This window comes from Brassica rapa, chromosome A06, assembly GCF_000309985.2.
Source record: "Brassica rapa cultivar Chiifu-401-42 chromosome A06, CAAS_Brap_v3.01, whole genome shotgun sequence".
Classification (NCBI taxonomy): Eukaryota; Viridiplantae; Streptophyta; class Magnoliopsida; order Brassicales; family Brassicaceae; genus Brassica; species Brassica rapa.
The window spans coordinates 16,878,264-16,891,831 of NC_024800.2; the positions used below are offsets into that span (position 1 = coordinate 16,878,264).

At 30.7% G+C, this 13,568-nt stretch overlaps 1 protein-coding gene across 1 annotated transcript; it reads left to right on the top strand.

The window, feature by feature from the left end:
• Positions 1–11,409: 11,409 nt before the first annotated feature.
• LOC103873547 (kinetochore protein SPC25 homolog) lies at positions 11,410–13,406 on the top strand. The gene is made up of 8 exons (XM_009151954.3): positions 11,410–11,659; positions 11,727–11,792; positions 11,868–12,014; positions 12,112–12,228; positions 12,315–12,404; positions 12,504–12,626; positions 12,760–12,971; positions 13,160–13,406. The coding sequence occupies exons 1-8, from the start codon at positions 11,488–11,490 to the stop codon at positions 13,169–13,171; spliced, it is 939 nt and encodes a 312-aa protein (XP_009150202.1). The 5' UTR covers positions 11,410–11,487; the 3' UTR covers positions 13,172–13,406.
• Positions 13,407–13,568: the final 162 nt, after the last annotated feature.

A 13,568-nucleotide genomic window follows, 5' to 3' on the forward strand; every position in this document is an offset into this window, starting at 1 on the left:
AGCAAAGGATAGTGTTAGGCGTAAAATTAACATGAAAAAAGATAAATATTTAGAAGAAGATAATAACTTAACAATAATCTGTTTTAAAATATAAAAATTATCTCAAAAATTAAACACAAACACTAAAAAAGGCTGTGTGATTTAGAATGCAATATTTATTCTCAAGTACTTGATATAGCGTCTTCCACCATTGCCTTCCATTCTGCGTCAAGATTATCACCACCCAGGCCAATCATTCATGTCAGGTTTGTTCTTCTCGGTTATAATCTGTTCTTCAGGTTATGCTCCTTGAGGCACAACAATGCCGTCAAAAATGATGAAGATGAACAGACAAAGCTTCATTTTCGACCAACTCATAGTCGTCCCTGAACTCAGATCAAAATTCAAACTTTGATAAAACCCAGTTTACAAATCAGATAAAGAGGGTAACATTACCATATGTATCACAAAAAGTAGCCTTCGAGAGGAGAAGATTCAGACATGGTCAGTGGCAGCGGTTTTAGCGAAACAAAAGATGATCTATGTGGAGACGAACCATAGTGAGAGAAATTCATCTTTGTCTTGAGCTCAAATAATTCGGAACTTCTCATCTTCTCTTTTCAGAACTCTCTCTCTCATCTTCTTTCTGATAAAAACCCAAAAGAAGACATGGATTTGTGGATTTTTCTGGAAATGAAAAACTTGAATTATTGTTGAAAAGAATAAAGAGGGGTTTGAATAGAAAAGAAAGAGAAAGTTTAGAGATTGTGTATATATTTTGATTACTCTTTATGACATATCACGTCATGCATGATATATCAATGTATAAATTGAATAGATATAGGTCTTGCTTAAGTTGGATAGAGGTGAAGTGGCTATTTACAAAAACAGCTCAGCATAATATTGGTTTTTCACAAATGCAAATATTGAGGTTATGTGTGTGTATAGGATATGCAGTTTCTCTAAATAATAATGAGATGTGAAACGTGGATATTGTTTCCATGTCCTCTAAATATGGAAGTGAGGAATCTTCACAATCTTTGTAGTAGTAATAGTGTTTGTTCTCGATTGATATATCAAAATTCAAACTTTGATAAAACCCAGTTTAAAAATCAGATAAAAGGGCAACTTAACCATATGTATTGAAAAAAGTAGCTTTCGAAAGGAGAAGATTCAGCGACATGGTCAGTCGCGGCTGTCTTATGGGGCCGCGAAACAAAATATAATCTATGTGGAGATGAACCATAGTGAGAGAAATCAGAATCCATCTTTGTCTTTAGCTCAAATAATTCGGAACTTCTCATCTTCTCTTTTCAGAACTCTCTCTCATCTTCTCTCCGATGAAAACCGAAAAGAAGACATGGATTTGTGGATTTATGGATTTTTCTGGAAATGAAAAACATGAATTATTGTTGAACAAAATAAAGAGGGGTTTGAATAGAAAAGAAAGAGAAGGTTTAGAGATTGTGTATATAGTTTGATTACTCTTTCTTACATATCACGTCATGCACAATATATCGATGTATAAATTGAATAGATATAGGTCTTGGTTAAGTTGGATAGAGGTAAAGTGGCTATTTAAAAAAACAAGCTTAGCATAATAGCGTTTTTCCACAAATGCAAATATTGAGGTTATGTGTGTATAGGATATGCAATTTCTCTAAATAATAATGAGATGTGAAACGTGGATATTGTCTCCATGTCCTCTCAATATGGAAGTGAGGAATCTTCACTATTTTGTAGTAATAGTGTTTGTTCTCGATGTATATACCGAATGAAAGAGATAGAGCTACACACAGAGGCGGACACATATAGAAGGGAGATGTCAACTGACACCAATTAATTAAAAGAAAATGATTTGTATAGTAGTTTCTGTAACAAGAACACACTCAGATTGTTACGGTGTCCTCCCGTTGACACCCTTACCCATTTTCAAATCCCCATTTTTTTGTTTTGATTTTATTTTAATAACCCATTTTCGAATTCCCATTATGTGCTCTGTTTTTGTTTTTTTTTTAAATAAAAATATTTCTTCTATAACCTAGTCCTTTATTTTATATTATGGGCTTACAGTATAAATTACTAGGCTTTTCGGCGTTTTTTATAATAATTTAAATACATAGTTTAGATATAAATATGTTTTGAAAAAACAAAAAGATATTAATATGTAATTTTCTGTAAATTTAGCAAAACAAATATTTTCAAAACTATAAAATATATTAATTTTATGTTTAATTCCAACATCTTTTATATGATGTTACGATAAATGAAATAGTAAGTAAACTTAAATATGTGTATGAAAATTGTATTAATCATTACATAAAAATATTTTTTAAATTTGCGTAGTAGTTTTTCTTGTTTTGCTAAGACTTTATATTTGATCTTGTATTTTGGAAGTGATTAACCAAAACCTAAATTTAGTCAAATTACCAACACTAAAAATCATGGTACATATAAAATTTATCTATAAGGTACCTACATTTTTTAAAAGGACCTTTTATTATAAGGCATATTAATTTAAAAATAAATGTAAAACATATTTGATAGATGGGGTATCATATTTGTCTCATATATAATTATACATAAAATTTTGAATTTAATTGTATATATATTAAAACCAAATTGTTTCCATATTTGAATATCTGTTGTTTCATTAAGATAAAATAATCAAAGTCAATGGAAAACTTAATTACCATATATTACATAAATTTTACAATGACATATTTCATAAAATATAAACATATTTTATAAATTATAATATTGTATTATTGTATTACATAACGAACACATTGATAGTTTGATATATTAAAACAAACAATTGTATTGAAAAAAAATCAAAATAATTCGGGCTATGATATTGTTTTATGGATTGAACGTATTATGTTTTATTATATCAGATCGGAAAAGGAGTCTACGCTCATTACATCTTAGAGACATATACCCATAGAAGTTCTATATCACACAATGAAAAGATATACATAAACAAATGCCCTAAGAAAACTTTACAATCATTGTTTTTATTCATTAGAAGGCCATACATTTCTTGCTGCTCACTTTTAAACAACAACTTTTTCAGGAACCCTAATCCTTCTTCCTTGGCACCATTTCCATCTTCTTACCGTTCGATAAAATAAATGCAATTGTTTAAACTTTATTACAAACATCTGCTTGGGTATTAAAACGAATGTAGAAGGAAGAGATTGTTTTACACAAAAAAACTATCTTAATTAGAAAACCACCATGATGATTGTTGATCCTTGAAACGTTCTGGCCAAGAGGTGGACAAGAAGATCAAGAGGTGAGAGATGAGAAGAATGGAGACGCTATCAAGAAGACACTTTATCTGCAGTAAATCATAATTGAAACACAAACATAACAATAAACAAATAGAGAGAAGTAAAAGGTGACTTGTTAACATTTTTTCCGCAAAAGCATATGTTTCCAGCTGGTTTACTTAAAGATTGTACAGTAGTGAACTTGTCCCTGAAAATCAAAACAGAACAAAAGACATACCACAATAAGAAACTCAAAGTGTAAACATATAATTTAATTTAGTAGCTCTGACAAACTCCATCCACAAAACAACCTATTTTATAAAAAGAAACTTAAAGACCAAAACAATTCGTCCAACATCTAAGCTCATTCCCCCAGAACAATTCCTGAAGTGAAAAAGTAAAGTTTTTTTGTCAAGTATTTATTTATAAAAGCTTTATTAGCAAGATATAGAGTAATGTTTTCTTCCCTTCAATTAAAGAAATGAATTTTCGGTAGAGAAATGGCCTTAAATGACCTTAAACCAAGTTTTTCTTCCCAATCTAACACTAAGGTCCAAATCACCAAACTAGGTTTAATTTAATAGGATCATTTAACTTTATGTCCCTTTCCTTCTCTAATTACATTAAATAAAAAATTGAAAATTTAACCTAAAATCACGACGTCGTCTCTGATCTCCCACATCATCATCTCCGGTGTGACTCATCTCCACGGCCATTAGTTCTAGCATCGCTCATCTCCGCCGCCATTATCTCCGTTGCCATTATCTACGTTTGTCTCTTGCTGCTCCGCTGTCTCAGTTATACTTTTGATTTCGTCGTATTAAAGGTATCTCATATCAATGTTACTTTTTCAGTTCTCAATTTGATGAAGCAGTTATGGTATTGATCCATTTGATGGATTCTTGTAATTTTGGTTTCAGCAAGAGTGATTATGTTGTTTTGAATTGTTTTGAATTACTTTCATTAGACAGAGATATAGTACATCACTAGCAATGTTTGCTAAGATTCACTTTGGCTGCAAAAGAATCAAATTATTCTGTGAACAACAAGCTAATATACATGAAATGTGATCATTGTTATTTTTGATTTGTATGTTTTTGGTTTTAGATGAATCAACTGGTCTAACCATATTTGTTTGGCCACTTCTTCCATAATTACTAAAGTCTGGAGTTGTCCCCTTGCTTCTATGGAGAATCAGACTGTTAAGCTTTAGCTTGTGACGATTTTTTTTTTTGTATTGTAGCTCAGTTAGCAAAATATAAATTTCTGATACAATGACATTAGAAAATTTTATTATCTGATTGGTTGAAACTTTTCGTTTGATATGTAATGATTTTATTAGCTTATGCCGAAAGGCAATTTAATCTGAATGTCTTTTTTTTTTGCATTTTCTTAGGTATTAGGTTCTTTTTCACTCATCACGCATGTACCATAAGGCGAAACACACTTTTGTTCACCATCTTTTTGACGTTTTACTGTATGAAATAATATTTTATTGTTATGCTCTTTGATTGAAATAGTTTCAACATGTAAGCAATAACAAATATGATCTTCAGACTCAAAACTTATTTTATTGTATGATTGGAAGATCTTAGAGAATCAAAGCTACTTCTCATTCTATTCATGATAGCCTACAAATTATGTACTAAACTTTCCAAAACAATTTGAAATTTACAGGTTCTTTCTGATTCATCTAGTTGTACCAAGCTAGCTTGTGATACATGTGCTTTTTCAGTTATCTTGAATTTTATTCAAAATTTATCTCATGTTCATATACAGATTTCACAAACCAACATAATAGTTGGTCATACTGTGCAAAGAGAACAACAAATACACCGTTTCACACCTCTTTGTGTGGCTTTTGTAAGTTTTTTTCCTAAATATGTAATATCATTTTAATACAACTCGAATTTTGCATGTTCTTCCTAATAAATGTGTTTTTTGTAGTTAAATGATGATACTATAGCACACAAAAATGGAGTGGTATGTTATGTACCAATGTAGTAAGCCAACTTTCTTTTAAAATCATTTAGAACTTCTAGATGTGGTTTTTGTATAAATATCTACTTTATCATACTATTCATGATAGTATTCTTGATTGTGTAATAAACCTTCCAAAGCTATTCAAATTTTTAAGTTCTTCCTGATTTTTCAAGTTGTAACAAGTCAATTTCTGATGCAAGTTCTTCTTCAGCTCTCATGAATTTTATCAAAAATGATCTTTTATTCATATAGAGATTTCACCAACCAACATGGTAGATGATCATATTGTGCAAGGAGAACAACAAATATGTCGTTTCACACATGGGCGTACCCATGTAAGTGTAGGGTGTGGCAAGTGCCCCACTCTTTAAAAAAAAATACGTAATAGTATAAATTTTTTGTAAATACTCTTACTTAACTTGTTATTGAATTATGTGCCACAGACTTAATATAAAAAATATCCTTATATTTTATGTTTATGACATTTTGTGCCCCCATGTTTAACAAATTTCTGGGTCCCCCTTGGTTTCACACATCTTTTTGTGTGGGATTTTGTATGATTTTCTTCTTTCTTAGACTAATCTTTCCAAAACAATTCGAATTTTTCATGTTCTTCGTAAGAAATTGTTTTTGTAGTTAAATGTTGATACTATATCACACAAATATGGAGTGGTATGATATGTACTAATGTAGTAAGCCAACTTTGTTTTTTAAACATTTAGAGCTTTTAAATGCGGTTTTTGTATGAATTTCTACTTTCTCAGACTATTCATGATAGCCTTCCTATTTGTATACTAAACCTTCCAAAAAATTCAAAATTTGCTTGTTCTTCCTGATTTTTCTAGTTGTAACAACTTCTAATGCAAGTTCTTTTTCAGCTCTCGTGAATTCTATAAAAAATTCTCTTATTCATATAAAGATTTCACCAACCAACATAGTAGATGGTTACACTGTGCAAGGAGAACAACAAATATGTCATTTCATACCTCTTTTGTGTGAGTTTTTTTAATGATTTCTTTCTTTCTTAGATTGTTCATGATAGTTTTCCTAAATATGTACTAATCCATCCAAACCAATTCGAACTTTGCATGTTCTTCCTAATAAAGGTGCTTTTGTAGTAAAATCCTGATACCATAGCACCAAACATGGAGTAGTATGATATGTAATAATGTAATAAGTCAGCTTTGTTTTTTAATCGTCGGAGCTTCTAGATGTCGCTTTGATATGAATTTATACTTTCTCAGACTATTCATGATAGCGTTCCTAATTCTGTACTAAACCTTCCAAAACAATTCAAAATTTGTAGGTTTTTCCTGATTTATCTAGTTGTAACAAGCCAACTTCAGATGCAAGTTCTTCTTCAGCTCTCGTGAATTCTATCAAAAAATATATCTTATTCATATGGGGATCTTACCAATCAACAGGGTTAATGGTCATACTGTGCATGGAGAATAACAAATACATCATTTCACACCTCTTTTGTGTGAGTTTTATATGATTTTTTTCTTTCTTAAACTTTTCATGATAGATTTCCTAAATATGTACTAATTATTTCAAAATAACTCAAATTTTACAGACTCTTTCAGTTCTTTTGAATGCTATTCCAGATTTTAGTCATGTTCATATAGAAATTTCATGAACAACGAGAGGAGTTGGTCGTATTGTCCAGGGAAAACAACATGTACATCATAATTTTATTCTTTCTTAGACTATTCATGATAATCTTCTTAATTATGTACTAAGCCTTTAAGAACAACTTGAATTTTTCAGTTTTTCTTTATGAAGGTATCCCTGCAATTCATTTGAATGCTATTCCAGATTTTAGTCATTTACATATATGACTTTCACCAACTATGAGAGGAGCTGGTAATATTAATGTGAATGGCTATTTTAAGAGCAAGAGAGTTAATGTTGAGGATGAAGAAATGGGCTATAGAGTGGAAGTTTTAGTACTAGACTGAATCGTCTAACAAGTCAAGACTCATATACTGTTTTCGAAATCCTTCCTGAATATATCACATTCTATCCAAAAATGATTATGTTATTTTTTCCTATTTTTTTGTTTTGTAAACTCATCATGAATATATATCATGCTTTCCTAAACTAATCTTAAATCTGAAAATGTTTTATAACCAATATACCCAAGCAAACAAAAGTCTTCATCATCTCTTTCAATTTTCTTATGAACATTTCAGTCCAAGTCAACATTCATAGAAAAAAAGTTCAAAAGCATAAGTCTTAGCTAAACAGAAAATGAAGGTCACATGTTGACTTTCTTTAAGGTTCATTGAAATCTTTATCCATAAACTGGTTGAGGATCTCAAAACATAGCTTTCTCATTAAGTTCATCGCATACTCATCATTAATACTCAACATGTTCTTCAATCCCAGTGAGTGGCATTCGAGAGTCTTGACAACAAAGAGACCAATGTTGAAAGTAACATTTTTCTTACCTCAACTTATCCCATCGCTATTCCTATCATGCGTATAAAAATATTATCAATACTATTAAAAGGGAAGAAGTCTAAAAAAATCTACATATAAAAGTTGTTTGGACCCTTTCACTTAACTCATTATTTTTTGGTCTTATCTTAAATTTATACTAACAATATGTTACCATATATTTCTCTAACAATAATTTGGTAAATTCTTTTATTTATTTAAATCTCATTCCTAAATCCTAATCATTACTATTACTATATTTATCATTTTGACTTTTAATCATAAAAGCATTGAAACTAATATTTTATATTATCACTTTTATCATATAATATATGATTTAAAGCAAGATAAATTACAAGACATATATGTGTACATTATAACTTCCTCTTTCGTTTATAATAAAGTAATCATATCATATATAAACTTTCCCACTGAAATCTTATATCATATACTAAACTTCCTCTATAGTTTGATAATATTTTCATATTTATAAATGATTTTTCTGAATATTCATGTTACCTTCACAAAAATGAAGAAATTCATTAGTTCTATTAAAGCTAACCTGACTTCACGATATCAATATTGATTATTCAAGATTTTGAAAATTATTTGTTTAGATATTATACTTTTATATACTTTTCACTTAAAACGAATCAATACTATTAAAAAGGAAAGAGTTTTAAAAAAAAATTTAATATAAAAAAGTTGTTGGAGTTATGTATAACTATTTATTATTTTTCTGATAATACATTAATCATTCTAAACATTCAATATTTTAAATATTTTTAACAGATCTTAATATTATTTCTTATGATACCTTTACTCAGAAAAATATTTCATCAACCATGTTTTTGTACAATAACGTTAAAAATCTATATCAAAAGGTTGTTGGACCTGATATGGACGTAATGGGTCCACATCTGTTCGGGTATTTAAGATCCTAAAAGAATTTGAAATATATGAAAAATCTGAAAAATATCCGAAACACAAAAAGTATTTGAAACTCCAAACAAATACCAAAAAAATTCAAATACCTAAAATTTTAAAATCTTATTCAAAATCTGACACAATGAACTGAAAAAATACCCAAAATTTTATCCAAATACCCAATTTTTTTTTAATTTGAAAAATTTACCTGAAATCAAAACTGTAATCGTAAACCAAAAACTTAAAAACAATATCCATAATACCAGAAACATATTCGAAATATCCAAATATACCTAATAAACACATATTTATGATCTGGTCTAGGGTAGGACCCGGACTCAAACAAAGACCTGCGGGTCAAAAAAACCCAATAGGTTATCTTCTTTGGACCTGAACTAAACTTATAATTTTGGGTCGGTTCGGTTTATTTTTTTGATCCGGATATAATTCTCATGTCGAAAAGAAACTTACGTAAAAGTGTACATATAAAATCTCAAATAAACTAATTTGTAGATTATATAGCTGTTAAAAATTATGTTTTTCGATATAATAAAACTTTGTATTATAATATAATCCAACAACCCCGCGCTTTCCAAGCGCGGGTCAAAATCTAGTTTCTTGTTTAATATTGGATAATCTGGAAGGCTTTCCTAAATGTTTACAAACTCTTCTTAAAATCGTGACTTTTCCAAAGTTTCTGGAAGACTTTCCAAAACTATAATAAATTCTTCCTAAAATCGACACAACATAGTTGCATGAGTAATATGTGAATCCTAATGAGTTAAAAAAAATCTTTCAATAAGAAATGAAACTTATGATGAACTATATAAAATCAAAAAGTTCACAAACAAAACGATTTAACCACCAATTAAACAAAATTACATATCAAAATAAGAGTGAACAAAGTAAGTATGACAAACAAGAAACTTAGAGATGAATCCTACATCATCCACTACTACTCTCCCACGTCAAACATATCAAGTATACTCAAACACCACCATACACATGATGCATTTACTATTACACTGATACTAGTCACTAACTAACTTACTGATATATCATGTGTGTATGAATGAACACTTGTTAAACCTGATGTATAACTGGATGCAGATGATTTTAGAAAAAGTAAACGTGAACCAGGAAATGAATACACCAACCCAGACAACACATAGATGACCAAGAAAAAGACACATAGCTCTTCTTGAGTTTTCTGATAAGTGAAATCGAGAGTCAAAATTGCTTACCAAAAATCAAAGGTCACCAGATTTGTAGATGTTTCATGAAACACTGAGAACCACCAACTTTTTGTAGATGCTTCAAAACTGATTTCCAAAAATCAAAGTCACAATTTCGGTAGAAGAACAAGAAGTAAGTTTTTTTCACGAAACAAAGAAGAGAAAACGCCCAAATTTTCAACCAAAATCCATAATTTCAATTTCAATATCAATTCCGATTTTGACTATCAAGAATGAAACGGTGAAGGTTTGCCATGATATTGTCTCCAACATCTTCGATAGCGGCGACGTGTTCTCTTGTCGTTGGCCAGTTTTTTGTTTTTGTTTTATTAGCTTTATTAGGAGTGGGAGCTATAGTCTTTTGATCTATTGAAAGATATTATTCTGAATTTTAATTTAGGGGACTAGTTTTGAGGTAAAAACTTAAAAATAACTATTAAGAGCATCTCCAAAAAGAAAACTCTATTTTGAAGTTTCCAAAACTCTATATTTGAAGTTTAAAGGTGTTATTCTCCAAAAATAAAACTTCAAACTGAACTTAAAAACTATTTATATTTTATAATATGGTCTTTATATTTGTCATAACTAATTTGAATTCTTGTAAATAACTAGCACATATATAAACACATTACACAATATTAATTAATAAAATATTTTGTTAAAATATAAAATTTTAAATAAAAATAACTTAATTAATATTAAACTTCAAAAAAAGACCATATTGTTTCATAAAACAATTTACGTAATGCATATATGATCTATTAGTGCATTTCGAAGTAAAAATGGATCTCCTCATTTTTACGTTGTAGATTACGAGCTAAAAGTTGTTGAAATAGGGTAATATTGATACTTGTAAATACATTAGATCGGAATAAGAAAGTAAAAGAGAAACACAAAATATTGCTAAATGACTAATTTCTTTGATATTAAACTCGTGAATATATTCGATATGAACAAGAAAGAATTGTACGAAAAAGACATCAAAAGCAACAACAACAACCATCTTCAGTTACACAAAAAAATTTGGACAATATTTGGAAATGTTGAAGGTTCTGGATCAAACTTACCTGACTATTGGTGTTGTTGTAATATTTAAATTTGTGTAATAATTATGTCATCATGTAATTTTTAAAAATATTTTTGTTAAGTATTTTTTTTGTATATTATTGTTGTCCAAATCTAGCTTAAAATATTTTAAATCTTATTTTAAAGTTTTATTAAATTTTATGTGTAAAAGTTAAACAAAATGTAAAATATTTATGAGATATAACTTTTTTAAGTATTAAAACAATAAACGGGAAAATATTTATGAATCATAAAGGTGATGTGTGATTTTATGAACCAAAATGCAAATAAAAATATGAAACTTCAAATTTGAAATTTTGAATAGTAAAACTTTAAGTATAGAGTTTCATTCTTTAATTGAAGTTTATTTTTGAAGAGCAAAAAATTATTGATTGTTTGGAGATGCTCTGTGGGGAATTGACACCGAAAGAAGAAAAAAACAGAAACCTGGATTGGGCCTGGCCTAGCTTAGAATTAGACATTTAGCCCAATATATCTGAACATAGGAAAAAACAAACGAGGAAAAAGCATTGCGAAGCTTTTCGAAACTCGAATCAAAGGTTGGGCGGGGGGCTAAGAAGATGGAAGAGATAAGCGGAGATACAACGAAGAACAGTATGGCGTCTCTGGGAATCCTGTGTGAGAAAGATATCGAGGAACAGCGGCTTCAAATCGATTCCTTCATCGCTTCACCCTTCCAGAGATCTATGGAGTCCGTACTTGACCGAGCTAAAGCTACTGCACAGAGCCAAGGTTTGGGTCGCATAACTGTAATTCAATCGTGAAACTATTATTAGGGTTTATGGCTTTGATTTTGTAGTGGAACTAGCGAATGTGAAAGCGGATCTGAGAGAAGCAGAGGCTGAGCTCGTTAAAGTGTTGGGAGGTATAATTAAAGTTTCAAACTTTGAAAGCTTTTATTTTTTTGAATATTTACATCTTTTTTTTTAAATGTTTTTAGTGAAAACCCGTAAAGAGGCAAAGCAAATGGGTTTAAGGGACTCCATTTCTGCAACACAATCTCGAATCCAACTTCTTAAAAGAAGTCTGCAGTTACACAAGTCAAACAAGGAAGAGCATTCCAAAACTATCTCCCACCGTTTGCAAGGTAAGTGTGACTCAGCTTGTTTCAATTTTCTAAGTTAGAGACCACTGAATTGACCAATCTAACTTCAATTTCTACTTCTTTCATCCAACCAATGAAGGCTTATCAGTATCCAAGGACAATGCTGGTAGTAAACTCACGGGAAACAAATCCAATATTGATGAAGCCATCTCTTGGTATAATCACGCTCTTGGCTTTCATGTTGAAGCTGGACATGGTAATGAGACAAGTTTTGAACACTTATACTTCTTTGTTATTCATGTTTGACCTTGGAGGATCTTCTTGTTTTACTTCTCTTTGCAGGAGTTAAGTTCACATTCACCAACATTGATGCGAAAAGGCCCACACACGAGTTTTCATTCACAGTTCACTATGGAAATGACATCTACACACGTGAGTCTCTTTACTGAAACAACTATCAACTACATTTACTGATTACAAAGAGTCTAGTAACAAGCACTGTGTACAATATTTGGCTTACATGATCATCAGTATTGGATTGCAACCCACAATTAGATGACATGGATGAGATGGTCCAAGAATTGAATACAACCAATGACCTTTTCGGATTTGTTCGTCTGATGAGGGATAAGTTTCAGAAACCTACCTTATCTGGTATCTACACTGACTCCCACTCTTTATCTTTAGACCTTTGTATCTCTAAAAACGAGACATCTAGTTTTCAGTATATGTATTTTTGGATTTGAACAAGACTTGTGTTTTTTTTTTGTATAATTTGACTTCTCAGAACTACCAGCACACTCAGAAAATCTGCCACAGGAAACTTCCATCATATATGCTTCAGCTCCAGCTATGTCAATTACTACTGATACAAGCATGTTAACTCCAGAGAACAAGGTATCTAAGGTTCAAGTGAATCGGCGACAGAAGCGATCTAGCAATTCTCCACTCCAATCTCCTGCACCCACGTCTTCCACTCGCTGTTCTTCTCGCCTTAAGGTACCAGATACCCGACTGTGTTCTTAAAGTTGCACCAAACCAAACTCAAATCTTTGTGAGGGACTATAGTTTCCAATAGTTTAGGATTCAGGAACCTTCATAACTAGTGGACATATTTTTTTAACTGGTCACGTGGAAACCTAAAGTTTCCAACAGAGAACTCATATACTGATTCTAACATGTAACAGGCTAAGAAATGAAGGTGGAGCTCTGTTTTCTTTTTCACCGGCATCAAGGAATACACAAACTGAGATATTGATGGTGTTTTAGAGACTTTTGACAACATTCTGTTGTTTGACATTCCTATTAAATCTGAGTACTGTTGTTGTCACGCTTACTACAACATTGATCAGTGTATTAGTATTGGTGCTATGTTTATACACCTATTGTTCTATATGTACATGCTGGTAAAACTAAGGAGGTGAAATTTTAGTATGAAGAGTCCTACGATGACACTACGCCATTGAAGTAAACAGGTATTAGAAGGTTACTTATTTTCGCGATATCTGGTACTCCTTCTTTCACTGTCTGGTCAGGTACATGTACAAACAAAACTTGTGTTTCTCCTTATTGTTCAGCTGAAACCATGGACAAGGG

What these genes read in the sequence shown, in the direction of transcription:
- LOC103873547 (XM_009151954.3), top strand. Translation starts at nt 11,488, where the DNA reads ATGGAAGAGATAAGCGGAGATACAACGAAGAACAGTATGGCGTCTCTG. An exon ending in TCATGTTGAAGCTGGACATG is followed by an intron (nt 12,229 to 12,314) that starts GTAATGAGACAA and finishes TTCTCTTTGCAG; the next exon opens with GAGTTAAGTTCACATTCACC. An exon ending in TGGAAATGACATCTACACAC is followed by an intron (nt 12,405 to 12,503) that starts GTGAGTCTCTTT and finishes CATGATCATCAG; the next exon opens with TATTGGATTGCAACCCACAA.